The following is a 27,936-nucleotide window of genomic DNA, read 5'->3' as shown; positions in this document are numbered from 1 at the left end:
CTGTCAGCAGGGGGATGGGATGGTAATCAGGGACTTCCTGGGAACAATGGCTTAATGTTTCTTTGAGGTGATGATCCGGGGGAAGAAGTGTCTGAGAATTAGCACCAAGGCTCTGGAAGGTAGCGGTCACTCTCGCTGACAAAGACAGCATGGTCTTTGCCAGTGGGTTTGCTTGAGAGTGGAGAGGAATGTGGACAGTTTAGGGGGAAGGTGGGGCAGGTGAGGGCAGAGCGGGGAAGTTAAGATGCGTTCTCAGAAAGATCAGGAGCAGCAGTCCAGGAGGGGGGGGGGAGAATAAACCAGAAAATTCTGCAATTAAGTCCCAAGTGTCAGTTGCTGGATCTCCAGTTGGGTTGGTTAACAGATTCTCTGAATCAAGGGTTGGTACAATGGCCACGTTTCACAGCTGAAACAGCAGCCTGCAGGACATCAGAAACCTTTTCAACTTCCCTTTCCTTGTGGAGCAGTGAAATGAAAGCAAGGTGGCCATACCGATCTCGTTCCCACTGCCGCCTTCGTGAATGGCCCACAGGATAATCTCACTGCATGAGGCCACGGCCACCATCTTGTCGTTGTCTCCCAGGGAGCCGCCCATGACTCTGGCATTCAGTGCCACGCGCTCAATCACCCAGTCTAGACGGGGGCTGGAGAACACTTGCTGCCAACCCGATGACTCCTTCAGTCTGAGAAACAAGAAACAGGACAAGGTGAGGAGACAACAAGAAAGGAGCGTCCAGTAAACTCCTGACCAGGTGCTCAGCCCATGGTCCGGAAAGTTCCACAGTGTGCAGAGAGAGAGAAAATCAATTGGCGAATCAGGAAGTCAGAGTGAGGTGACGTTTGGGTTTTGCAAATTCACCTGTAACACACAACAAACTGCGTGTAAGCGACTGCGATCCAGTTGTGGTGGCCTCGGATAATCCGTACCATCCCTGGGTGGGCCGTCAAACCTGCACAAGGAGAGGGAGGCAGTTAGAGTCACACCCACACACACACAAACTCAGCCTTACAGCTGTCGAGTACCTACACTGATCAAACGCTCCTCTGGATTTCAATCCTGATTAATTACTGCCTCGGTCAGAGATTCTGTTACCCAAGACCCAACCCACTGGAAAACCATTAGCTGCCCCTTGCCTATGGTGTGGAGATGCCGGGGTTGGACTGGGGTAAACAAACCCAGTAAGAAGTTTAACAACACCAGGTTAAAGTCCAACAGGTTTATTTGGTAGCAAAAGCCACACAAGCTTTCGGAGCTCCAAGCTCCTTCTTCAGGTGAGTGGGAATTCTGTTCACAAACAGGGCAGATAAAGACACAGACTCAATTTACATGAATAATGGTTGGAATGCGAATACTTACAGCTAATCAAGTCTTTAAGATACAAACAACCAAACAAGACTTGATTAGCTGTAAGTATTCGCATTCCAACCATTATTCATGTGAATTGAGTCTGTGTCATTATATGCCCTGTTTGTGAACAGAATTCCCACTCACCTGAAGAAGGGGCTTGGGGCTCCGAAAGTTTGTGTGGCTTTTGCTACCAAATAAACCTGTTGGACTTTAACCTGGTGTTGTTAAACTTCTTACCTTGCCTATGGAGCAGCCGCTTCACAGACTGGGAGAATTCCTGCTGCCAACCTTGGGCTGCAGTCAGCTCAGCTTCTCTCTGCCAGCGGACGAGAACTTCAACTGGCCCCAGGGTCCTGGCTCACCATTGGGCAGGTCCCAGACAAACCACATTGCCACTGCTGCTCAGTCTCAAACCCAGATTTAATGCCCCCCAAGGAATAGCACCCCATCCACAAACATTCACTCCCTCCACCAGTGGCGCTGAGTGGCAGCAGTGTGGACCATCTACACGCTGCACTGCAGCAACTCACCAAGGCTCCTTTGACAGCATTTTCCAAACCCATAATCCCATCTAGAAGGACGAAGGGCAGCAGATCCCTGAGAACACCACAACTTGCAAGTTCTTCTTCAAACCACTCAACATCTGGAGTTGGAAATATATTACCATTCCTTCACAGTTTCTGGGTGCATCCCTAACAGCATAGTGGGTGTACCTACACCACAGGGACTGCGGGTTGGGGCGAGGGTGGGGGGCTGGACCTTATCAGTGATGCTCATGTGATGTGAGTGAGTGAATGAAGAGAAGCAGGCATCAGAGATTTGGGTCGCATTCCCTGTCCTCCTCTCCCAGAGAGACAGCTTCTCCTGCCAGCCCTTTGCCCAGTCAATGCTTCTCTCGAGGTTGGGGTACAAACACCCTCATGGCTTTTAACCATGGCAACAGTGATGTGCAATGCCACATCCCCTGACACCAGCTCGCTGTCTCTCCCTCACCCAAAACGCAGCTTCCACATTTCCACAATTTTTGACAGATGTCACCAGGCGGAGATCAGGGCGCGGCGTGGGGGGGGGGGGGGGGGGGGGGGGGGTGCGTGGGCGCAGAGGGTCTGGATACACGGTGGGCCACCGGGGCACTGAGCCCAGTTCTGGCTGTGGTTTCGCTCCCGTGGCCAAACTCGACTCAGCCGCAATGGACCAAGGTTCAAATCCACCGCTTTCTCTTCCTCAAAGCTAACATTCAAGTAGAACTGCAAACTCAGTGTCCAATTTCTAATATAAAGCAGCAACACAGTACAAACCATTTCCTCGCTGTTCCAGAAGCTTCCCCAGAATCCCAGCATTGCCCAGGTTGGGTGGCATGGTGTTGCTCCTTCGTACGGGCATTCTATCCATGGCTTCCTGCCGGGCCCCCACAAACTGCGGCCCAGCAAGGCTGTGCCGATTCTGCCTCATGGTCGGGATAACTGTGGACAAAGAAACATATCAAAATAAAAGGTCAAGAAGCCAGAGGTCATGCCTCCACCTCCCATCCACCGACAAAGGTTAAAGGGCATCCACTGCACTCCGATAACTCGCCACTTTCCCACCCTCACCTCAGCCAGAGCCAATTTTTCTGCATGAGAATGGAAAACAGATAGAGACTATTGAACTTTCAACGGTGGCACAGTGGTTAGCACTGCTGCCTCAGCACCAGGGATCTGGGTTCGATTCCCGGCTTGGGTCATTGTCTGTGTGGAGTTTGCACGTTCTCCCCATGTCTGCATGGGTTTCCTCCTACAGATGTGTGGGTTAGGTTGATTGGCCATGTTAAATTGCCCCTTCGTGTCAGGGGGACTGGCTAGGGCCTGGGTGGGATTGTGGTTGGTACAGACTCAATGGCCTCCTTCTGCACTGTAGGATTCTATGATCCAAGGCCAATCTTGCCACAAGGTGCCTAGAGCGGCAAATCTGGGAGAGTTGACCAAAAACTAAATGAATTATTCATGAAACTAGGGCTTCAGCGGTGCAATTGGACGGTTCCGTTCTCCTTTTGTACATCCAGATATACCAGCATTCATATCGATTTCCAACCATTTACAATATGGTCATTCCTGAAATGTCATGTTATCTTGCTCATTCCGTTTATGTGACAGTTTTATTAGTTTGTACATGACTATTCCCAAAGCGTGTAAATATCAGAGAACGTACTTCCATTCAGCCCGTTAGAGCATAATTTTTTCTTCTTTTTAAATTCTTGTGGGATGCGACCTTGTTGAGAGCAGCATTCATTGTCCATCCCTAATTGTCCTTGAACTGCGTGTCTCGCTCGGCCATTCCAGAGGGCATTTGAGAGTCAACCATGTTGCTGTGGCTCTGGAGTCACATGTCGGCCAGACCGGGTAAGGATGGCAGATTTCCTTCCCGAAAGGACCATAGAGGTTTATGACCCACCAGTCTCAAACTCAGATACTGTTTGCAACAGGCAAGGTACAGACATACCCAACGAGCCTGCGCTTGCAAAACTCAATACACAGTTTCCAACATTTGATGTGATTCTGCGATTGGACAAAACTTGTTAAACAATTCTCAGTGTGATCAGAATTATACTGACAACTAATTTAAGATCCTTAGTCAGGCTTGTGTGGTGGATTTGCATTTACTGGAAGCTGCATCCATTAGTACACGGAACCCCCGTAGTAATTCAGCCCATCACCAGCATCCTTTCTCGGACACCAGAGGAACGGGCCACTCCCAGGGTTTACAGTCAGGAAGTATAACTGCAGTCCAGGTGGAGTAACAGGTGAAGGACCCCTGCTGCCTGCTTCCCATTGGGGCAAGCCATCGCTCACTCAATAAGGCAGCTGGTTTAAACTTCTTACTCCACAAAGCCCACAGGGAGATGAAGCCATGCTGACTTCGCTTGATTATATTAAGCATTTATAAACTCTGGTTCAAATTTCAAACGTTGCTTTGCAGCTGTCAGTCACCATCAACTAGTGCAATCTCCATGGCAATGCCTCTACCAATCAGAGTCTACTTAGCAACTTATCAGGACTCTCTTTCCATACAATATAAATTGTTTTCGCCTAAACGTCCTGATGAGTACAGGATGTAAAGCTTTGACATGTCTGCTTTTTCAGCAACCCTCGAAGTTCTGTACCACCAAACAATTACTTGTATCACAATGACATCAGTCATGTTCAGTGCAGCTGTGAGGATGGTGCATATTACAGACTATGAGATCATACTTTTGAAAGTGGCCACAAAACCTGTTTGTTTTCATTCGTGGGCACGGTGGCACAGTGGTTAGCACTGCTGCCTCACAGCGCCAGGGACCCAGGTTCAATTCCCGGCTTGGGTCACTGTCTGTGCGGAGTTTGCACGTTCTCCCTGTGTCTGCGTGGGTTTCCTCCGGGTGCTCCGGTTTCCTCCCACAGTCATGTTTTAGAATCAGGGAATCATAGAATCCTACAGTGCAGAAGGAGGCCATGCAGCCCATTGAGCCTGCACCGACCACAATCCCACCCAGACCCAATCCCCATAACCCCACGCATTTACCCTGCTAAACCCCCTGACACAAGGGGCAATTTAGCACGGCCAATCCATCTAACCTGCACATCTTTGGACTGTGGGAGGAAACCGGAGCACCCGGAGGAAACCCACACAGACACGAGGAGAACGTGCAAACTCCACACAGACAGTGACCCAAGCTGGGAATCGAACCCAGGTCCCTGGCGCTGTGAGGCAGCAGTGCTAACCACTGGGCCACTGTGCCGCCCCGACTGAAGCGTGGGCCGAAATTTTACCGCTCCTCCCATCACAGGAATCGGAGCGAGGGAGGGGCGGACCACAGAAGGTTACGTTGACCTCGAGTGGGATTTTACGGTCTCGGGACGAGTGAGGGCTTAAAATCCCACCCGTGATGTTTGAAACATCTGGGGCAAGTGTTTGACAATAAATAAACTTCCACATTTAAAGAAAATCACCAAAAATCCTGGAGTTTTAGAAAAGAAAAGTCACCGAGTGCAAGGAAACTCACCCACACATCCAGATTACAGAATGGGAAAGGGACCACACAATGTCTGTCTGTAACTGATCTCACGAGGTTCCCAGTCCTCAGCTCTGCAAAAGGGACAGCAGCTGGAATATTGAACTCACCTGGAGGGGGCAGGTATCCGTGGAACAGGACATTCCCACAAGACGAACGCTCCAAATCTTCACACAATTCCAGGCGACGAACTGGGAACAGGGAGAAACACAGCATGAAATTCCCTCACAGGCCCAGCTCTCTGAGATGGAGAACGGAGAGAGTGCGGCTCCTCCACACGTTTAGTGCTGGATGGAGGGGAGGGGGGTTGGGTTCATTCCATGCACTGAGGTAGACTATGATGCAGGACACAGGCTCGGAGCAGTTCTTGTTTCCCAAGCACAGATAGAATTGGCTACCCCAAAATGTTGATAGTGAAGGATTAGAGGAGGCCACTGACTGTTCAGATGGGGCAGCACGGTGGCACAGTGATTGGCACTGCTGCCTCACAGCGCCAGGGACTCAGGTTCGATTCTCAGCTCAGGTCACTGTCTGTGTGGAGTTTGCATGTTCTCCCCGTGTCTGCGTGGGTTTCCTCCGGGTGCTCCGGTTCCCTCCCACAGTCCAAAGATGTGCGGGTTAGGTGGAGTGGCCATGCTAAATTGCCCCTTAGTGTCAGGGGCACTAGCTGGGGTAAGTGTGTGGGGTTACCAGATTAGGGCCCGGGTTAGGATTGTGGTCGGTACAGAATCGATGGGCCAAACGGCCTCCTTCTGCACTGTAGGGATTCTATGATTCTGGGAGGTGATTAGACTTGCTTGCTGGGCACAGTTACTGTCCGGCATTTGTGTGTCATTCTGTGTTTGTATCTCAGTCAGCGAGGTTCAGTGATTTCCCCCCCCCCCCTCACCTCACATGTTGTTACTCCCAGCAGCGCTGAGGACACTTCCCTCAGTGGGAGGCTTGGGTGGAACATCAAACTGAGCAGCCTGAAATCCAGTTACTTGAAGCAAAGCAGAGAAACGCTATCCAATATCCAGCCAACACTGGAACAGATTTCATTAGATCCTTATTCCATTCTGGAGTCTTGCTGTGCATAGAGAACATAGAACAGTACAGCACAGAACAGGCCCTTCAGCCCACGATGTTGTGCCGAGCTTTATCTGAAACCAAGACCAAGCTATCCCACTCCCTATCATCCTGGTGTGCTCCATGTGCCTATCCAATAACCGCTTAAATGTTCCTAAAGTGTCTGACTCCACTATCACTGCAGGCAGTCCATTCCACACCCCAACCACTCTCTGCGTAAAGAACCTACCTCTGATATCCTTCCTATATCTCCCACCACGAACAAAAGGGTGGGATGAAGAAGAGGAGAGCAGTAGTGATAGGGGACTCAATGGTCAGAGGTACAGACCGGAGGTTCTGTGGTCGGGACAGAGACTCCCGCATGGTTTGTTGCCTCCCAGGTGCCAAGGTCAGCGATGTCTCTGATCGCGTGCACAGCATTCAAAAGTGGGAAGGTGATCAGCCAGATGTCGTGGTACACGTCGGTACCAATGACGTGGGAAGGAAGAGTGAGGAGGTCCTAAAGAGTGAGTACAAAGAGCTTGGAAGGAAGTTAAAAAGCAGGACCCCGAGGGTAGTAATCTCAGGATTGCTACCTGAGCCACATGCCAGTGAGGGCAGGAGTAGGATGCTTGGGCGGATAAACACATGGCTGAGGAACTGGTGCAGGGGGCAGGGTTTCCAATTCTTGGATCATTGGGACCTCTTTTGGGGCAGGTGGGACCTGTACAAGAGAGACGGGTTACACCTAAACTACAAGGGGACCAATATACTTGCAGGGAGATTTGCCAGTGTTATTGGGGAGCGTTTAAACTAGATTTGCAGGGGGGTGGGAACCAGAGTGCCAGAGCAGATAGTGGAGCAGGGGTAAAAAGACAGGTTAGTTCAAGCAAAATCACAAATGGAAGGGTAGAGTGTGGTGGAAATAATTTTTTGAGGTGTGTCTATTTCAATGCCAGGAGTATTGTGGGGAAGGCAGATGAGCTGAAGGCGTGGATAGACACGTGGAAATATGACATTATAGCCATTAGTGAAACTTGGCTACAGGAGGGGCAGGACTGGCAGCTCAATGTTCCAGGGTTCCAATGTTTCAGGCGGGATAGAGGCAGAGGGATAAAAGGTGGGGGGGTGGCATTGTTGGTCAGGGAAAATGTTACAGCGTTACTCAGGCAGGATAGATTAGGGAGCTTGTCTACAGAGGCCCTATGGGTGGAGCTGAGAAACAGGAAAGGTATGACCACATTAATGGGCTTGTATTATAGACCACCCAATAGTCAGCGACAACTGGAGGAGCAAATCAGCGGAGAGATAGCTGACAACTGCAAGAAACACAAAGTTGTGATAGTAGGGGATTTTAATTTTCCACATATAGATTGGGACTCGCATACTGTTAAAGGTTTAGACGGGGTAGAGTTTGTAAAATGTGTTCAGGAGAATTTTCTACATCAGTATATAGAGGTGCCAACTAGAGAGGATGCGATATTGGATCTCCTATTGGGAAATGAGTTAGGGCAGGTGATGGATGTGAGTGTGAGGGAACACTTTGGATCCAGTGATCATAATGCCATTAGTTTCAACCTGATCGTGGATAAGGATAGATCTGGTCCTCGGGTTGAAGTTCTGAACTGGAAAAAGGCCAAATTTGATTAAATGAGAAGGGATCTGGGAAGTGTGGATTGGCACAGGCTGTTCTCTGGTAAGGATGTAAATGGAAAGTGGGAGGCCTTCAAAGGAGAAATTTTGAGAGTGCAGAGTTTGTATGTTCCTGTCAGGATTAAAGGCAAAGTAAATAGGAATAAGGAACCTTGGTTCTCGAGGGAGATCGTAACACTGATTAAGAGGAAGAGAGAGTTGTATGAAACGTACAGGCAGCAAGGAACAGATCAGATGCTCGAGGAGTATAAAAAGTGCAAGAAGCTACTTAAGAGGGAAATCAGGAGGGCTAAAAGACGACATGAGGTTGCTTTGGCAGACAGAGTGAAGGAAAATCCAAAGAGCTTCTATAGGTATGTTAGGAGCAAAAGGATAGTGAGGGATAAAATTAGTCCTCTTGAAGACCAGAGTGGTACACTGTGTATGGAACCAAAAGAGATGGGGGAGATACTAAATGGTTTTTTGGCATCCGTATTTACTGAGGAAACGGGCATGGAGTCTACGGAAATAGGGCAAACTGGTAGGGAGGCCATGGAACCTTTACAGATTAAAGGGGAGGAGGTGCTCACTGTCGTGAGGCAAATCAGAGTGGATAAATCCCCAGGACCGGACAGGGTATTCCCACGGACATTGAGGGAAGCTAGTGTTGAACTTGCAGGGGCTCTGGCAGACATTTAAAATGTCAGTATTCACGGGGGAGGTGCCGGATGATTGGAGGGTGGCTCATGTTGTTCCGTTGTTTAAAAAAGGTTCCAAAAGAAATCCGGGAAATTATCGGCCAGTAAGTTTGACGTCGGTGGTGGGCAGGTTATTGGAAGGTGTGATACGGGATAGGATCTACAAATATTTGGATAGACAGGGACTTATTAGGGAGAGTCAACATGGCTTTGTGCGTGGTAGGTCATGTTTGACCAATCTATGAGAGTTTTTCGAGGAGGTTACCAGGAAAGTGGATGAAGGGAAGGCGGTGGATGTTGTCTACCTGGATTTCAGCAAGGCCTTTGACAAGGTCCCTCATGGGAGGTTAGTTAGGAAGGTTCGGTCGCTGGGTATACATGGGGAGGTAGTAAATTGGATAAGACACTGGCTCAATGGAAGAAGCCAGAGAGTGGTTGTGGAGGATTGCTTCTCTGAGTGGAGGCCTGTGACTAGTGGTGTGCCGCAGGGATCGGTGTTGGGTCCATTGTTGTTTGTCATCTATATCAATGATCTGGATGATAATGTGGTCAATTGGATCAGCAAGTTTGCTGATGATACAAAGATTGGAGGTGTAGTGGACAGTGAGGAAGGTTTTCAAAGCTTGCAGAGGGATTTGGACCAACTAGAAAAATGGGCTGAAAAATGGCAAATGGAATTTAACGCAGACAAGTGTGCGATATTGCACTTTGGAAGGACAAATCAAAGTAGAACGTACAGGGTAAATGGTAGGACTCTGAAGAGTGCAGTTGAACAGAGAGTTCTGGGAATACAGGTACAGAATTCCCTAAAAGTGACGTCACAGGTGGATAGGGTCGTAAAGAGTGCCTTTGGTACATTGGCCTTTATAAATCGGAGTATCGAGTATAAAAGTTGGAGTGTTATGGTAAGGTAATATAAGGCATTGGTGAGGCCGAATTTGGAGTATTGTGTACAGTTTTGGTCACCTAGTTACAGGAAGGATGTAAATAAGATTGAAAGAGTGCAGAGAAGGTTCACAAGGATGTTGCCGGGACTTGAGAAGCTGAGTTACAGAGAGAGATTGAATAGGTTGGGACTTTATTCCCTGGAGCGTAGAAGATTATGGGGAGATTTGATAGAGGTGTATAAGATTTTGATGGGTATAGATAGAGTGAATGCAAGCAGGCTTTTTCCGCTGAGGCTTGGGGTGAAAAAAACCAGAGGGCATGGGTTAAGGGTGAAAGGAGAAAAGTTTAAAGGGAATATTAGGGGGGGCTTCTTCACGCAGAGAGTGGTGGGAGTGTGGAATGAGCTGCCAGATAAAGTGGTAAATGCGGGGTCACTTTTAACATTTAAGAAAAACTTGGACGGGTTCATGGATGAGAGGGGTGTGGAGGGATATGGTCCAAGTGCAGGTCAGTGGGACTAGGCATAAAATGGTTCGGCACAGACAAGAAGGGCCAAAAGGCCTGTTTCTGAGCTGTAATTTTCTATGGTTCTAACCCTATAGTTATGCCCCCTTGTTATAGCCCCATCCACCCGAGGAAATAGTCTTTGAACGTTCACTCTATCTATCCCCTTCATCATTTTATAAACCTCTATTAAGTCTCCCCTCAGCCTCCTCCGCTCCAGAGAGAACAGCCCTAGCTCCCTCAACCTTTCCTCATAAGACCTACCCTCCAAACCAAGCAGCATCCTGGTAAATCTCCTCTGCACTCTTTCCAGCGCTTCCACATCCTTCTTATAGTGAGGTGACCAGAACTGCACACAATATTCCAAATGTGGTCTCACCAAGGTCCTGTACAGTTGCAGCATAACCCCACGGCTCTCAAACTCCAACCCCTTGTTAATAAAAGCTAACACACTATAGGCCTTCTTCACAGCTCTATCCACTTGAGTGGTGACCTTTAGAGATCTGTGGATATGGACCCCCAAGATCTCTCTGTTCCTCCACAGTCTTCAGAACCCTACCTTTGACCCTGTAATCCACATTTAAATTAGTCCTACCAAAATGAATCACCTCACATTTATCAGGGTTAAACTCCATTTGCCATTTTTCAGCCCAGCTTTGCATCATATCTATGTCTCTTTGCAGCCTACAACAGCCCTCCACCTCATCCACTACTCCACCAATCTTGGTGTCATCAGCAAATTTACTGATCCACCCTTCAGCCCCCTCCTCTAAGTCATTAATAAAAATCACAAAGAGCAGAGGACCAAGCACTGATCCCTGTGGCACTCCGCTAGCAACCTGCTTCCAATCCGAAAATTTTCCATCCACCACCACCCTCTGTCTTCGATCAGACAGCCAGTTACCTATCCAATCGGCCAACTTTCCCTCTATCCCACACCTCCTCACTTTCATCATAAGCCGACCATGGGGGACCTTATCAAACGCCTTACTAAAATCCATGTATATGACATCAACTGCCCTACCTTCATCAACACACTTAGTTACCTCCTCAAAAAATTCTATCAAATTTGTGAGGCACGACTTGCCCTTCACGGATCCATGCTGGCTATCCCGGATTAATCCGCATCTTTCTAAATGGTCGTAAATCCCATCCCCAAGGACCTTTTCCATCAATTTACCAACCACCGAAGTAAGACTATAATTACCAGGGTCATTTCTATTCCCTTTCTTAAACAGAGGAACAACATTCGCCATTCTCCAGTCCTCTGGCACCATCCCCGTGGACAGTGAGGACCCAAAGATCAAAGCCAAAGGCTCTGCAATCTCATCCCTTGCCTCCCAAAGAATCCTAGGATATATTTCATCAGGCCCAGGGGACTTATCGACCTTCAGTATATTCAAAACTACCAGTACATCCTCCCTCCGAACATCTATTTCCTCCAGCCTATTAGCCTGTAACACCTTCTCTTCCTCAAAAACATGGCCCCTCTCCTTGGTGAACACTGAAGAAAAGTATTCATTCATCACCTCGCCTATCTCTACTGACTCCATACACAAGTTCCCACTACTGTCCTTGACCAGCCCTAACTTCACCCTGGTCATTCTTTTATTCCTCACATAAGAGTAAAAAGCCTTGGGGTTTTCCTTGATCCGACCCGCCAAGGACTTCTCGTGTCCCCTCCCAGCTCTCCTAAGCCCCTTTTTCAGCTCATTCCTTGCTAACTTGTAACCCTCAATCGAGCCATCTGAACCTTGTTTCCTCATCCCTACATAAGCTTCCCTCTTCCTTTTCACAAGACATTCCACCTCTTTCGTGAACCATGGTTCCCTCACTCGGCCATTTCCTCCCTGCCTGACAGGGACATACCTATCAAGGACACCCAGTATTTGTTCCTTGAAAAAGTTCCACTTTTCATTAGTGCCTTTCCCTGACAGTTTCTGTTCCCAACTTATGCCCCCTAATTCTTGCCTAATCGCATCATAATTACCTCTCCCCCAATTGTAAACCTTGCCCTGCCGTACGGCCCTATCCCTCTCCATTGCAATAACAAAAGACACCGAATTGTGGTCACTATCTCCAAAGTGCTCTCCCACAACCAAATCTAACACTTGGCCCGGTTCATTTCCCAGTACCAAATCCAATGTGGCCTCACCTCTTGTCGGCCTATCCACATATTTTGTCAGGAAACCCTCCTGCACACACTGCACAAAAACTGCCCCATCCGAACTATTTGACCTACAAAGGCTCCAATCAATATTTGGAAAGTTAAAGTCCCCCATGACAACTACCCTGGTGACCCCCACACATATCCATAATCTGCTTAGCAATTTCTTCCTCCACATTTCTATTACTATCTGGGGGTAAACTATAGTAAACTCCTAACAACGTGACCGCTCCTTTCCTATTTCTAACCTCAGCCCATATTACCTCAGTGTGCAGATCCCCCTCGAAGTGCCTTTCCGCAGCCGTTAAACTATCCTTGATTAACAATGCTACTCCTCCACCTCTTTTACCAGCTTCCCTACACTTACTGAAACATCAGTAAGGGCGGCACGGTAGCACAGTGGTTAGCACTGCTGCTTCACAGCTCCAGGGACCTGGGTTCGATTCCCGGCTTGGGTCACTGTCTGTGTGGAGTTTGCACATTCTCCTCGTGTCTGCGTGGGTTTCCTCCGGGTGCTCCGGTTTCCTCCCACAGTCCAAAGATGTGTGGGTCAGGTTGATTGGCTATGCTAAAATTGCCCCTTAGTGTCTTGAGATGCATAGGTTAGAGGGATTAGCGGGTAAATATTTAGGGATATGGGGGTAGGGCCTGGGTGGGATTGTGGTCGGTGTAGACTCGATGGGCCGAATGGCCTCTTTCTACACTGTAGGGTTTCTATGATTCATCTATACCCCGGAATGTCCAACAACCATTCCTGTCCTTGTTCTACCCACGTCTCCGTAATGGCCACAACATCGTAGTCCCAAGTACCAATCCACGCCCCAAGTTCATCTACCTTGTTCCGGATGCTCCTTGCATTGAAGTAGACACACTTCAACGGGCGGCACGGTATCACAGTGGTTAGCACTGCTGCTTCACAGCTCCAGGGTCCCGGGTTCGATTCCTGGCTCAGGTCACTGTCTGTGTGGAGTTTGCACATTCTCCTCGTGTCTGCGTGGGTTTCCTCCGGGTGCTCCGGTTTCCTCCCACAGTCCAAAGATGTGCGGGTTAGGTTGATTGGCCAGGTTAAAAATTGTCCCTTAGAGTCCTGAGATGCATAGGTTAGAGGGATTAGCGGGTAAATATGTGGGGGTAGGGCCTGGGTGGGATTGTGGTCGGTGCAGACTCGATGGGCCGAATGGCCTCCTTCTGCACTGTAGGGTTTCTATGAGCCCACCTTCCTGTCTACCGGTACCCACCCTTGACCCTGATACCTTCCCCAATACCTCACCATCCTCACTGACTTCTGGACTACAACTCCTTTTCCCATTCCCCTGACAAATTAGTTTAAACCCCCCTTCTTGTCCATGTGGAAAACATGGACAAGAAGCATTGGAATTGGGAATGATAATGGGATCATCAGGGTGGAGGTGGAAGAGTAACTGGGCAGGATGGTTCTGTGGGTTAAGAGCATTGGAAAGGAATAATGAGGAGCAGCAAGTTAACCAGAGATTGCAAAACTGAAAACAGGGAGAGTTAGGGACCTGCCGGAATGCAAACATACAGATTGGGGAAAGGCCATTCAGCCCCTCGAGCTTGCTCCACCATTCAATCAGGTCATGGCTGATCTTTGTGGTCTCAACGCCACTAGCCCGTCCAACACCGATAGATTCCTGACTAACAAAGGAGTCGCAGGGTATTTACATCCACTCTCGGGGAAGAGAGTTTCACAACCCGTTGACAGAAAAGTTCCTCCTCATTTTAAAAGGGAGACCCATTGTTTTTAATCGTGTCCAAATGATTCTAGTCTTTCCCCCCCACCCGGACAAACAGCCAGGGAGAGAGTAGGACCTCTTAAGGATCAACAAGGTCATCTATGTGTGAATCCACAAGAGATGGGTGAGATTCTAAATGAATATTTCTCATCAGTATTTACTGTTGAGAAAAGCATGGATGTTTGGAAACTTGGGGAAATAAATAATGATGTCTTGAGGAATGTTTATATTACAGAGAAGGAGGTGCTGGAAGTCTTAAAGCGCATCAAGGTAGATAAATCCCCGGGACCTGATGAGGTATGTCCCAGGACATTGTGGGAGGCTAGGGAGGAATTTGCAGGTCCCCGAGCCGAGATAGTTGAATCATCAACAGCCACAGGTGAGGTGCCTGAAGATTGGAGGATGACAAATATTGTGCCTTTGTTTAAGATGGGCTGCAGGGAAAAGCCTGGGAACTACAGGCTGGTGAGCCTCACATCTGTGCTGGGTAAATTGTTGGAAGGGATTTTGAGAGGCAGAATCTACCGACATTTAGAGAGGCAAGGACTGATTAGGGACATAGCTTTGTGAGTGGAAAATCATGTCTCACAAATTTGATTGAGTTTTTGGAAGGGGTAACCAAGAAGGTAGATGAGGGCAGTGCAGTTGATGTTGTCTACATGGACTTTAGCAAGGCCTTTGACAAGGTACCACATGGTAGGCTGTTACATAAGGGTTCGTGGTGGGAGATACAGGACGGATATCAGAGGTAGGTTCTTTACGCAGAGAGTGGTTGGGGTGTGGAATGGACTGCCTGCAGTGATAGTGGAGTCAGACACTTTAGAAACATTTAAGCGGTTATTGGATAGGCACATGGAGCACACCAGGATGATAGGGAGTGGGATAGCTTGATCTTGGTTTCAGATAAAGCTCGGCACAACATTGTGGGCCGAAGGGCCTGTTCTGTGCTGTACCGTTCTATGTTCTATGTTAAATCTCACGGGGTTCAGGATGAGGCAGCCAAATGGATACAAAATTGGCTTGATGACAGAAGGTGGTTGTGGAGGGTTGTTTTTCAAACCGGAGGCCTGTGACCAGCGGTGTGCCTCAGGGATTAGTGCTGGGTCCATTGTTATTTGTCATTTATATTAATGATTTGGATGACAATATAGGAGGCATGGTCAGTAAGTTTGCAAATGACACCAAGATTGGTGGTATAGTGGACAGTGATGAAGGTTATCCAGATTGCAACGGGATCTTGATCAATTGGGCCAGTCGGCTGACGAATGGCAGATGAAGTTTAATTTAGATAAATGCGAGGTGATGCATTTTGGTAGATTGAACCAGGGCAGGACTTACTCAGTTAATGGTAGGGCGTTGGGGAGAGTTACAGAACAAAGAGATCTAGGGGTACATGTTCATAGCTCCTTGAAAGTGGAGTCACAGGTGAACAGAGTCATAGAAATCATAGAAACCCTGCAGTGCAGAAGGAGGCCATTCGGCCCATCGAGTCTGCACCGACCACAATTCCACCCAGGCCCTACCCCCACATATTTTACCCGCTAATCCCTCTAACTACGCATCTCAGGGACAATTTTTAACCTGGCCAATCAACCTAACCCGCACATCTTTGGACTGTGGGAGGAAACGGGAGCACCCGGAGGAAACCCACGCAGACACGAGGAGAATGTGCAAACTCCACACAGAGTGATGAAGAAGGCTTGGTTTCATTGGTCAGAACATTGAATCCAGGAGTTGGGACATCTTGTCGAAGTTGTAGAAGACATTGGTAAGGCCACACTTGGAATACTGCATACAGTTCTGGTCACCTTATTATAGAAAGGATATTAAACTAGAAAGATTGCAAAAAAGATTAGGATGCTACTGTGACTTGATGGTTTGAGTTATAAAGGAGAGGCTGGATAGACTGGGACTTTTTTCCCTGGAGCGTAGGAGGCTGAGGGATGATCTTATAGAGGTCTATAAAATAATGAGGGGCATAGATCAGCTCGATAGTCAATGTATTTTCCCAAAGGTAGAGGAGTTGAAAACTAGAAGGCATTGGTTTAAGGTGAGAGGGGAGAGATACAAAAGTGTCCAGAGGGGCAATTTTTTCACACAGAGGATGGTGAGTGTCTGGAACAAGCTGCCAGAGGTAGTAGTAGAGGCGGGTACAATTTTGTCTTTTGAAAAGCATTTAGACAGTTACATGGGTAAGATGGGTATAGAGGGATATTGGTCAAACGTGGGTAATTGGGATGAGCTTAGTGGTTAAAAAAAGGGGCGGCATGGACAAGTTGGGCTGAAGGGCCTGTTTCCATGCTGTAAACCTCTATGACTCTATCCTCTTAGCATCCACATTCTCAGCAGACATCTGGAGCAATTTTGGGATTGGGTTATTGAAAACAAGGTGTGAATAAGGATGTTGGTATAGAGTTATTTCCTGGGTTATTCATCCAGGAGATTCTGCACTCACCCAGTGGAGAGATTCCATAGAATTCAGCTTCATGTCGAAGTGTCGCAATGTTCACATCTCTGGGGGAAAAAAAATTAAATCCTTCAACTCAAGAGAATTCCACAGCTTTTTAACACGATAACGATGATACCAATAAACTGGAGCCAAATGACCGAGTCACGATCCCAGCCAGTGTTATTGCTGGACAGTCACCTCCCAGAATTGAAGTGGGAAAAATATACAGATGGGTACACATAAAATGGTTGCCTGGCACATAAACAGTCACCTGGGAAAGAGACATTAAACAGGCACTGACTTTCAGTACAGACAGCCACCTGAGATTAAAACATAAAGGACAGACAGCTATTCAAAGTTAAACACGCAGGAATCAAATCCTGCAGGAAGCCAGCCAGGGCTTGAGGCACTCTTTAGGATAAGGACAATAGGGTTGGATAACGAGATTAGCTACAGGTGGGATCAGGAATACATAACTGCAGGAAAACCAATTACTGTAAATTACTATACGAATAGATCGAAACTAAAACCATTGATGGTCAGTGTATCCATTCATAGAACAATGCGATGTTAACATGCTTGTGTCTATATTTGTCCATAACGATGTGTTAACAATCGATCACCTACTTGATTACAACGATGTGATAATGGCTAGATGTCCAGTCCATCTATTATGTAAAGGGTATAAAGATGGACTGCTCCTATTGTCTCATTGAGAGAAGGTTTACTGCTTGTTAGTGCCTTTTCTCCATGAAGCTTCGTTGAAATAAAACTGTATTCTTGAAACCTTCAAGCCTGACTCAGTGATACATTTCCCACAACAGAATAAAACCCGGCTCCAAAGATCCTGCCAAACTTTTAATTTGGGTTTAGAAACATGGAGGGGGGGGGGGGGGGTGGGGGAGGATGGACTTGGGAGAATCTTGCAAACTGAAAATAATGTAGCATCTTCTTTGTGCTCTCAGGGACAAAGGAGGGGAATTATGCTTAGAACCAAAGGAAGTAGGAGAGATCCTAAACGAATACTTTGCATCAGTATTCACAAAGGAGAGGGACATGTTGACTGGTAGCATCTCAGGGAGATGTGTTGACCCGTTAGAAAAAATCTCAATTACAAGGGAGGAAGTGTTAGATTTTTTAGGAAACATTAAGACAGACAAATCCCCAGGACAAGATGGCATCTATCCTAGACTCCTCAGGGAGGCAAGAGATGAAATTGCTGGGCCTCTAACAGAAATCTTTGTCTCTTCACTGGACACAGGTGAGGTCCCAGAGGATTGGAGGAGAGCAAACGTGGTCCCGTTATTTAAGACGAGTAGCAAGGATAACCCGGGTAGAAACATAGAAAACTACAGCACAAAACAGGCCCTTCGGCCCCACAAGTTGTGCCGAACATATCCCTACCTTTTAGGCCTACCTATAACCCTCCGTCCTATTAAGTCCCATGTACTCATCCAGGAGTCTCTTAAAAGACCCTATTGAGTTTGCCTCCACCACCACGGACGGCAGCCGATTCCACTCGCCCACCACCCTCTGTGTGAAAAACTTCCCCCGAACATTTCCCCTGTACCTACCCCTCAGCACCTTAAATCTGTGTCCTCTCGTAGCAGCCATTTCCACCCTGAGAAAAAGCCTCTGCGAATCCACCCGATCTATGCCTCTCAACATCTTATATACCTCTATTAGGTCTCCTCTCATCCTACGTCTCTCCAAGGAGAAAAGACCGAGCTCCCTCAGCCTATCCTCATAAGGCATGCCACTCAATCCAGGCAACATCCTTGTAAATCTCCTCTGCACCCTTTCAATCTTCTCCACATCCTTCCTGTAATGAGGCAACCAGAACTGAGCACAGTACTCCAAGTGGGGTCTGACGAGTGTCTTATATAGCTGCATCATTATCGCTGGACTCCTAAACTCAATCCCTCGATTGATAAAGGCCAGCACACCATACGCCTTCTTAACCACCTCCTCCACCTGCGGGGCTGATTTTAGAGTCCTATGGACCCGGAACCCAAGGTCCTTCTGATCCTCTACCGTACTAAGAGTCTTTCCCTTAATATTGTACTCCTTTATCCCATTCGACCTACCAAAATGGACCACTACGCATTTATCTGGGTTGAAGTCCATCTGCCACTTCTCCGCCCAGTCTTGCATCCTATCTATGTCCCTCTGTAACTTCTGACATCCCGGTCAGCTTGACGGCCGTGGTAGTGAAATTGTTGGAGAAGATTCTTAGAGATAGGATATATGCGCATTTAGAACGGAATAATCTCATTAGCAATAGACAGCATGGTTTTGTACGAGGGAGGTCATGCCTCACAAATTTGGTTGAGTTTTTTGAGGAGGTGACAAAAACGATTGACAAGGGAAGGGCCGTGGATGTCGTCTATATGGATTTTAGTAAAGCGTTTGACAATGTCCCTCATGGCAGGCTGGTGCAAAAGGTTAAATCTCACGGGATAAAAGGGTGAGCTAGCTCGATGGGTGGAGAACTGGCTTAGCCATAGAAGACAGAGGGTAACAGTGGAGGGGTCTTTTTCCGGTTGGAGGTCTGTGACTACTGGTGTTCATGATGTGGAGATGCCGGCGTTGGACTGGGGTAAACACAGTAAGAGTTTTAACAACACCAGGTTAAAGTCCAACAGGTTTATTTGGTAGCAAAGGCCAATAGCTTTCGGAGCACTGCTTCTTCATCAGATGGAGTGGAAATCTGCTCTCAAACAGGGCACAGAGACACAAAATCAAGTTACAGAATACTGATTAGAATGCGAATCTCTACAGCCAATCAGGTCTGAAAGATACAGACAATGTGAGTGGAGGGAGCATTAAGCACAGGTTAAAGAGTTGTGTATTGTCTCCAGACAGGACAGCCAGTGAGATTCTCTACTCTACAGTGAGATGAACTAGTGGTGTTCCGCAGGGCTCTGCACTGGGAACTCTGCTGTTTGTGATTTGGAGGAAGACGTAGCTGGTGTGATCAGTAAGTTTGCGGACGACACAAAGATTGCTGGAGTTGCGGATAGTGATGAACATTGTCAGAGAATACAGCAGGATATAGATAGGCTGGAACATTGGGCAGAGAAATGGCAGATGGAATTTAATCCAATATATATCCCCCCATCCATATTTTGAAATATTTTCCCAAATTTTTGACTGTCAAGTTTTTAGTTCCTGCGATTATAATTTTGACATTATTTTCCAAAGGGAATTCCTCCAATTCTGTGCAATGTTCAGATGAAAACAAGATGAAAGAAAGGATCCAAGGCTGCTCCAGAGGCAGAGTAGCTGCACCCAACGTTGCCCATGCAAATCATATTCATAAGTAGGGGCACATCTGCCATGGAATGTGAGAGAAGAGTTGCCAATACAAACTTCTTTTCACTATGGTTGATTTCCCAGATTTAGTAATCTCCTTGAATCTTATTTCCAACCAAGTTCCACCACGGGGGCAATTCTGTCAAGTTCACCACAGGACTCTGAACATTTGAACATCAACAATCCAGTTACAGATCACAAATGTATTATACGCTCACTAATTGCTCACTAGGACACTGTAGTTTAATTACCTTTCCCATAGATAATTAGGCAGCACAAAGAGGATGCTACATTATTTTCAGTTTGCAAGACTCTCCCAAGTCCATCCTCCCCCCCAACCAGAGATCCATCAGAACCTGCCCCCCTCCTCCGGCGAACACCAGCGGAAGGCCGGGAAGGTGCTGCAGGCTCTCGAAGGACTGCAGGTCGGAAGGATGGTGGAGGGAGACAAGCAATCGAGGTAGGTTGGGGGTGTGCTCTGCCGGGGGGGGGGGGGGCTCTGCCGGGGTGGTTAGCGGGGGAGTCTGCGAAGGATGGTGACTTCACAAGGGCAGAGAGGGCTTCGGAGGTTCCCCTGCAAAATAGAAATCCGCTTTGGATTTCTATTCAGCAGGTCACTAAAAGTGCAGATGCGGAACGGTCCAGAAGATGGTAAAGTGGGATTTGGTGGTAGAGTTGGGCGCGCGGTTCATTAAGTCGATTTAAATGCATGCTAATGCATGCGGGCCGGACCCGCGCCCGAATCAGGTGTCGGTAAAGCTGCGATCTGCTCGGAATCGGGTGCAGATCGCGGTATAGGCCCGACGCCCAACTTTACCGCGATTTCGCACCCGGAAGTTTTGGTAAAATCGGGCCCCAGAGTAAACCTCCCTCTACACTGTCCCCATCAAACACTCCCAGGACAGGTACAGCACGGAGTTAGATACAGAGTAAAGCTCCCTCTACGCTGTCCCCCATCAAACACTCCCAGGACAGGTACAGCATGGGGTTAGATACAGAGTAATGCTCCCTCTACGCTGTCCCCATCAAACACTCCCAGGACAGGTACAGCATGGGGTTAGATACAGAGTAAAGCTCTCATAAGACCATAAGAAATAGGAGCAGGAGTAGGCCATCTAGCCCCTCGAGCCTGCCCCGCCATTCAATAAGATCATGGCTGATCTGAATTGAATCAGTTTCACTTACCCGCCTGCTCCCCATAACCCTTAATTCCCCTACCGATCAGAAATCCATCTATCCGTGACTTGAACATATTTAACGAGGTAGCCTCCACCGCTTCAGTGGGCAGAGAATTCCAGAGATTCACCACCCTCTGAGAGAAGAAGTTCCTCCTCAACTCTGTCCTAAACTGACCCCCCTTTATTTTGAGGCTGTGCCCTCTAGTTCTGGTTTCCTTTCTAAGTGGAAAGAATCTCTCCACTTCTACCCTATCCAGCCCCTTCATTATCTTATATGCCTCTATAAGATCACCCCTCAGCCTTCTAAACTCCAACGAGTACAAACCTAATCTGCTCAATCTCTCCTCATAATCATCTCCGGTATCAACCTGGTGAACCTTCTCTGCACTCCCTCCAAGGCCAATATATCCTTTCGCAAGTAAGGGGACCAAAACTGCACACAGTATTCCAGCTGCGGCCTCACCAATGCCTTGTACAGATGCAGCAAGACTTCTCTGCTTTTATATTCTATCCCCCTCGCCAACATCCCATTTGCATTCTTGATCACCTGTTGTACTTGCAGACTGAGTTTTTGCGACTCATGCAGAAGGACCCCCAGGTCCCTTTGCACAGTAGCATGTTGTAATTTTTTTCCATTTAAATAATAATCCAATTTGCTATTATTTCTTCCAAAGTGAATAACCTCGCATTTGCCAACGTTATGCTCCATCTGCCAGATCCTCGCCCACTCACTCAGCCTATTCAAATCTCTCTGCAGACCTTCCGCTTCCTCCACGCAATTCACTTTCCCACTTATCTTCGTGTCGTCAGCAAACTTTGTTACCCCACACTCAGTCCCCTCCTCCAGATCATCTATGTAAATAGTAAACAGTTGAGGCCCCAGTACCGATCCCTGCAGCATGCCACTGGTCACCATCTGCCAACCAGAAAAGCACCCATTTATTCCGACTCTCTGCTTCCTGTTGGATAGCCAATCCCCAATCCACGCTAACACCCTACCCCCAACTCCGTGTGCCCCAATCTTCTGCAGCAACCTTTTGTGAGGCACCTTATCGAATGCCTTTTGGAAATCCAAAAACACCACATCTACCGGTTCCCCTCCGTCAACCGCACTAGTCACATCTTCATAAAAGTCCAGTAAGTTCGTCAAACACGACTTTCCTCTCATGAATCCATGCTGCGTCTGCTTGATCGAACCATTCTTATCCAGATGGCCTGCTATTTTTTCTTTAATGATGGATTCCAGCATTTTCCCAACTACGGACGTTAAGCTAACCGGCCTGTAGTTACCCGCCTTTTGTCTACTTCCTTTTTTAAACAGCGGCGTAACAGTAGCCATTTTCCAATCAGCTGGCACTACCCCAGAGTCCAGTGAATTTTGATAAATAACTACTAACGCATCCGCTATTACCTCTGACATTTCTTTCAGTACCCTGGGATGCATTCCATCCGGGCCCGGGGACTTGTCCACCTTCAGTCCCGTTAGTCTATCAAGCACTGCCTCTCTAGTAACAATAATTGTATTGAGTACCTCTCCTCCTACCAACACTCGATCGTTAATATTCGGTAAACTATTTGTGTCTTCCACCGTGAAGACCGACACTCTCTCTGCACTGTCCCCCATCAAACACTCCCAGAACAGATACCACTCAGTTCACTGGGGGAGCTGAGATTCTTCAACAACATGAATCAAGTTTTAAAATTTCCTTCAAAATTATTGTTGATGTTACAATCTATTGGTTGTTGTGTTTTGAGAGGGGATTTACTAGCTAGCCCACTGCCAGTAACACCTGTCTTCAGTGAGGTAACATTTCTGCCCAGGAGAATGGGGTTTTTGCCCCGAACTCTTCCTGCAGTGACTGTGTCTTCAGTTTGACCGTACCTGGCGTCCAGTTCCTTCGTGCGAAGGAAATTCAGAATGGAAGCAAAGACAGTTGGATCCCGATCAATGAAAATCTGTAACAAACGGCAGAGAGTTTGAATTTAGTGGAATTAAAGTCCAGCCGAAGCGTGTCATCATTAGATTCTGGGCACAGGATCAGCCTCTGCTCAGTATGGATCTGTTATTAAAATGTGATGTCGCTGTTACTCACTGCTCCGGTTTCATCCTTTAACGTGGAGATCCTTCCGCTCAAGAGACTGAAACAGAACAAACATCAGTTACATAGGCTCACTGGAGATCAACTGAGTGTTACATTTACCCCATCACCCGTCCCCACACCTCACAGCCAGCCCCCCTCCCGGCACACACTCCCTCCCCCTGCCTCACCCGACCCACACTGCAGCCCTCCGCCAGCCCCATACCCCTCACCCAGCCCACACTCCCTCCTCCTCCTCTGCTCCCCCCCATCCTGGCCCACATTCTCCACGTCCAACCCCGTGCAATACTCCCGGCTACATTGTCCCTCAGCCATTCCCATGCCTCCATCTCAACCCCAGCCACCTGGGCAGTTCCAGGAAGTATTCGCATTCCAACCATTATTCATGTAAATTGAGTTTGTGTCTTTATATGCTCTGTTTGTGAACAGAATTCCCACTCACCTGAAGAAGGGGCTTAGAGCTCCGAAAGCTTGTGTGGCTTTTGCTACCAAATAAACCTGTTGGACTTTAACCTGGTGTTGTTAAACTTCTTACTGTGTTTACCCCAGTCCAACGCCGGCATCTCCACATCAGTTCCAGGGCCCACAGCCAGTCACTCTCCCATTGGCCATTCACACAGACAAACCCCATTCACTGCTAACTTAACCCACCAAACAATTCTGGGCAGGGTGGATTCAAGCTCCAACACTCGCTGTCGTGATGAAAATTCATTGCAAACTCGATCAATAAAACTCTCCCTGCTACAAGGAACTTTCATCACGTTTTGGAGCAGCAAAAAATTGTCTTACCTCGAGAAAAAGGAGTCTGGGATCCAGGTGAGAGTCTGTCGTGAGGAACTGAATCTATATTCAAAAGTAACAATACCAGTAAAAGTCAGGAGAAGTAGTGGCCTCGTGGTATTATCGCTAGACTATTAATCCAGAAACTCAGCTACTGTTCTGGGGACACAGGTTCGAATCCCGCCACAGCAGATAGTGGAATCTGAATTCAATAAAAAAATATCTGGAATTAAGAATCTACTGATGACCGTGAAACATTGTCGATTGTCAGAAAAACCCATCTGGTTCACTAATGTCCTTCAGGGAAGGAAATCTGCCATCCTTACCCGGTCTGGCCTACATGTGACTCCAGAGCCACAGTACTCTCAACTGCCCTCTGAAATGGTCCAGCGAGACACTCAGATCAAGGGCAATTAGGGATGGGCAATAAATGCTGGCCTAGCGAGTGACCCCCATGTCCCCCGAGTGAATAAAAATAAATACTCAGCACCCTCTGAGCCAGGCCACACGAGGTGGTCTGTATTCATACCAGGGTTCAAAATACACGGACGTGAGCGGGCAAATTCACTTTCAAAACTTGATAAGCAACCCACGAAAAGCAAAAACTGGGGCCAAACAATTCGGGAAAGTTTGCCACTCCAACCATATTACATTCTGGTTCCTCCATGTTGAAGGAATGTTATGGGACCAGAAACAAGAGACCATCAGACCAGACATTCAATGGCATTGCCATCACTGAATTCCCTGCTATCACTGACCAGAAACTGAACTGGACCAGCCCAATAAATACTGCAGCTACCAGAGCAGGTCAGAGACTGGGAATCCTGTGGAGTGTAATTCATCTCCTGACTCCCCAAAGCCTGTCCACCATCTACAAGTCACAAGCCAGGAGTGTGATGGAATACTCCCCACTTGCCTGGATGGGAGCGGCTCCAACAACACTCAAGAAGCTCGACACCATCCAGGACAAGGCAGCCCCGCTTGATTGGCACCACACCCACCAACTTCAACATTCACTCCCTCCACCACTGACACACAGTGGCAGCAGTGTGTACCATCTACAAGATGCCCTGCAGCAACTCACCAAGGCTCCTTAGGCAGCAACCTTCCAAACCCACGACCATCTAAAAAGGACAAGGGCAGCAGATACAGGGGAACACCACCACTGCAAGTTCCCCTCCAAGTCACTCACCGTCCGCACTTAAGTTTATTTATTAGTGTAACAAGTAGGCTTACATTAACACTGAAATGAAGTTACTGTGAAAATCCCCTAGTCGCCACACTCCGGTTCCTGTTCGGGTACACCGAGGGAGAATTTAGCATGGCCAATGCACCCTAACCAGCACATCTTTCAGACTATGGGAGGAAACCGGAGCACTGCTCTGAGACAGCAGTGCTAACCACTGTGCCACCATGCCATCCTACTTGGAAATAGATCGACCGTTCCTTCACTGTCATTGGGTCAAAATCCTGGAACCCCTGTCTAACAGCACTGTGGGTTACCTACACCTCAGGGGCTTCAGCGGTTCAAGAGGCAGCTTATCACCACCTTCTCCAGGGCAATTAGGGATGGGCAATAAATGCTGGCCTAGCCAGCGACGTCCACATCCTGTGAATGAATAAAGTAAAACAAAAAAGAAAAAAAGTTAAATCCTTTCCAATGGCTTTCTTCCTCTTTTACAGTAGCACAGTGGTTAGCGCAGCTGCTTTACAGCGCCAGGGGACCTGGGTTCGATTCCCGGCTTGGGTCAGTGTCTGTGTGGAGTTTGCACGTTCTGCCCGTGTCTGCATGGGTTTCCTCCGGGTGCTCCAGTTTCCTCCCACACTCCAAAGATGTGCAGGTTGGGTTGATTGGCCATGCTAAATCTCCGCTTAGTTCGGGGGATTAGCAGGGTAAATACGTGGGGTTACGGGGATAGGGCCTGGGTGGGATCATAGTCGGTGCAGACTCGATGGGCCGAATGGCCCCTTTCTGCGCTGTAGGATTCTATTTGTTGAAAAATTGTTTTGGGAATAAAGTGATGAGGAACAAAACTTGTGGGGGAAATCCAGATTTTTCTGTTCCCCTTGATCTTTCTGCTATTGAAGCTTTAGTCTGGAAACGCACTTCCTGTCAGTTGTTGTTGTTGCCTGTGTTTTCTGGTTGGAGCCGGCATTGATTCGAGAGCGCCCGGATTCCTGGCTGTGAATGTTTAATATCAGCCACTGGGGCAGGGGCAGGGGTAGGGCCCGGGGTGGGGGCGAGAGGCGCGGGGCAGGGCCAGGGCCCGGGGTGAGGATATTCCTTAATAAAGACACGCAACAAGTTTGCAAATTTCTACTTCCAGAACAGTTTGGATTCTAACTTAAATCTTTCCATCTAAGCAGCCCCTCAAAACCAAAACGTAACCCCTAAACTTAAATAGTCACCCTCAGGAGTATAATCTGACCCGGGGAGGTTGGGGGCAGGACAGAGAGTTCGGGGGGAATTCTGTAACACACACTCTTTGACCCAGGCTAAGGGACAGCACTCGATCACACACCATCTCGGACTCAGATCCAGCCTCCATATTATACCCCACAGGGCCACTAACACAGACCCGAATAATTCTGCTCTCAACAACGTGGGGTCAGAGAAAACCATCTCAGGTCAACACTTCAGCCTCGCGGCCAATACAAACTCCAGCCTTCTCTGATGGATTCTGCAAGTACATCACTCTGCAGCAACCCCCAAATCCCCCCCCCTTCACAATCCCTCCCCTTCTCACAGAAACTGCCCCTCCAAAATGTCACAGGGGACCAGCAGAAACCTGTGAAGCATAGAGTTACATTTATTCTTAACCTTGGGCTCGTGCCGGTGGTGAACATGGCAAATGTTTTGTCCAAGTGTGGCGACGAGGGGAATTTCACAGTAACTTCATCGCAGTGTTAATGTAAGCTTATTTCTGACACTAATAAATAGACTAAACCTGATTGTCCAGTGATCACACTCTGATGTCAGTTTATGCTCAGCCATCACTACAGCATTGCGACACACATTCTACACTGTGATCGAGGGGGCGGCGCGCTGTCAGAGGGAGTGCCGCACTGTCAGAGGATCAGTGCTGAGGGAGGCGCCGGCTATTTCTCGAGTGGGTGTAAAAACGTCCAACAATTTTATATCAGAGAAGCTTTTCCTGGACTTCTGGCTGACAACAATAAGTTACAGTTATAAATGTAACAAATTTAAATGTAATTAAAAAATTCCAAAGCCCCTCACAAGGTATTTTAAATCCACCGTGATCCACATTGAGCAGAGGACCAAGTCTGGTCAGAAAGGCAGGTTTCAGGGAACATCTTATAGGCGAGACTCTTTAAGATGTACCTTTTTGACCAAGTTTTTGGTTCAGATCCAATATTGAGTCTTGCGGTCTGGTGACAGGTTTTGCTTCCTGACATTCCTGTCTGGGGACACTTCACTATTTTAAAAGGCACATTTTAAAGAAGTTTTCTGTTGTAAGAGACAAAGGTGCAGAGAGGGAATTGCATTAACTCATCATTTCTCAGTGTTGTTTACCGGATCTGGCTGTGGGTACATCAGCTGCAATGTTTATTGCCTCAGACGGTGACTATATTTGGCTATAACGCACTTTGCCACATCCTGAGGTTGTGAAAGCTGTTAGAAACACAAATCTTTCTTTGGCCATTTGATCAGTTTCCTGAGGTGTAACTGCTTCAAGAATAAATATCAGAATCAGTCAAAACAATGCCACAAACATTACAGTTTAACAGGAAGACATTAAACAGCAAATGGACAGAACAAGTTCCTAAATGCAATTGTTTCGAAGCAGTTTACATTTCAACAACTCCAGACTCTGACTCGACATCAGTAGATATGCCTGTATGTATCAGTAACAACCTGATATTTGAGGGGTTTGCAATGCCCAGGAAATGCCAGTCCATGCTTCACCCACCTCTTTCCTCCCACATTCAGATGGATGATCTCTCCAGTTGGTGCTGATTTTGCCATACTCACACCATCCCAGCAAACTGCAAACCAACCAAACAACTTCCTCAAACTTCACTTCAAAC

At 47.7% G+C, this 27,936-nt stretch overlaps 1 protein-coding gene across 1 annotated transcript; it reads right to left on the bottom strand.

Moving 5' to 3' along the window:
- Nucleotides 1-271: 271 nt before the first annotated feature.
- LOC144490021 (SH3KBP1-binding protein 1-like) lies at nucleotides 272-27,936 on the bottom strand. Its single transcript, XM_078207848.1, has 9 exons — nucleotides 27,819-27,936; nucleotides 23,896-23,949; nucleotides 23,101-23,146; nucleotides 22,890-22,963; nucleotides 16,521-16,579; nucleotides 5,486-5,566; nucleotides 2,647-2,811; nucleotides 860-950; nucleotides 272-683 (listed from the first exon to the last, which is right to left on the bottom strand). The coding sequence occupies exons 1-9, from the start codon at nucleotides 27,872-27,874 to the stop codon at nucleotides 401-403; spliced, it is 909 nt and encodes a 302-aa protein (XP_078063974.1). The 5' UTR covers nucleotides 27,875-27,936; the 3' UTR covers nucleotides 272-400.

This window comes from Mustelus asterias, unplaced genomic scaffold (genome assembly GCF_964213995.1).
Source record: "Mustelus asterias unplaced genomic scaffold, sMusAst1.hap1.1 HAP1_SCAFFOLD_2787, whole genome shotgun sequence".
Classification (NCBI taxonomy): Eukaryota; Metazoa; Chordata; class Chondrichthyes; order Carcharhiniformes; family Triakidae; genus Mustelus; species Mustelus asterias.
The sequence above is the reverse complement of the archived record's forward strand: the minus strand, read 5'-3'. Positions and strand labels throughout refer to the sequence as shown.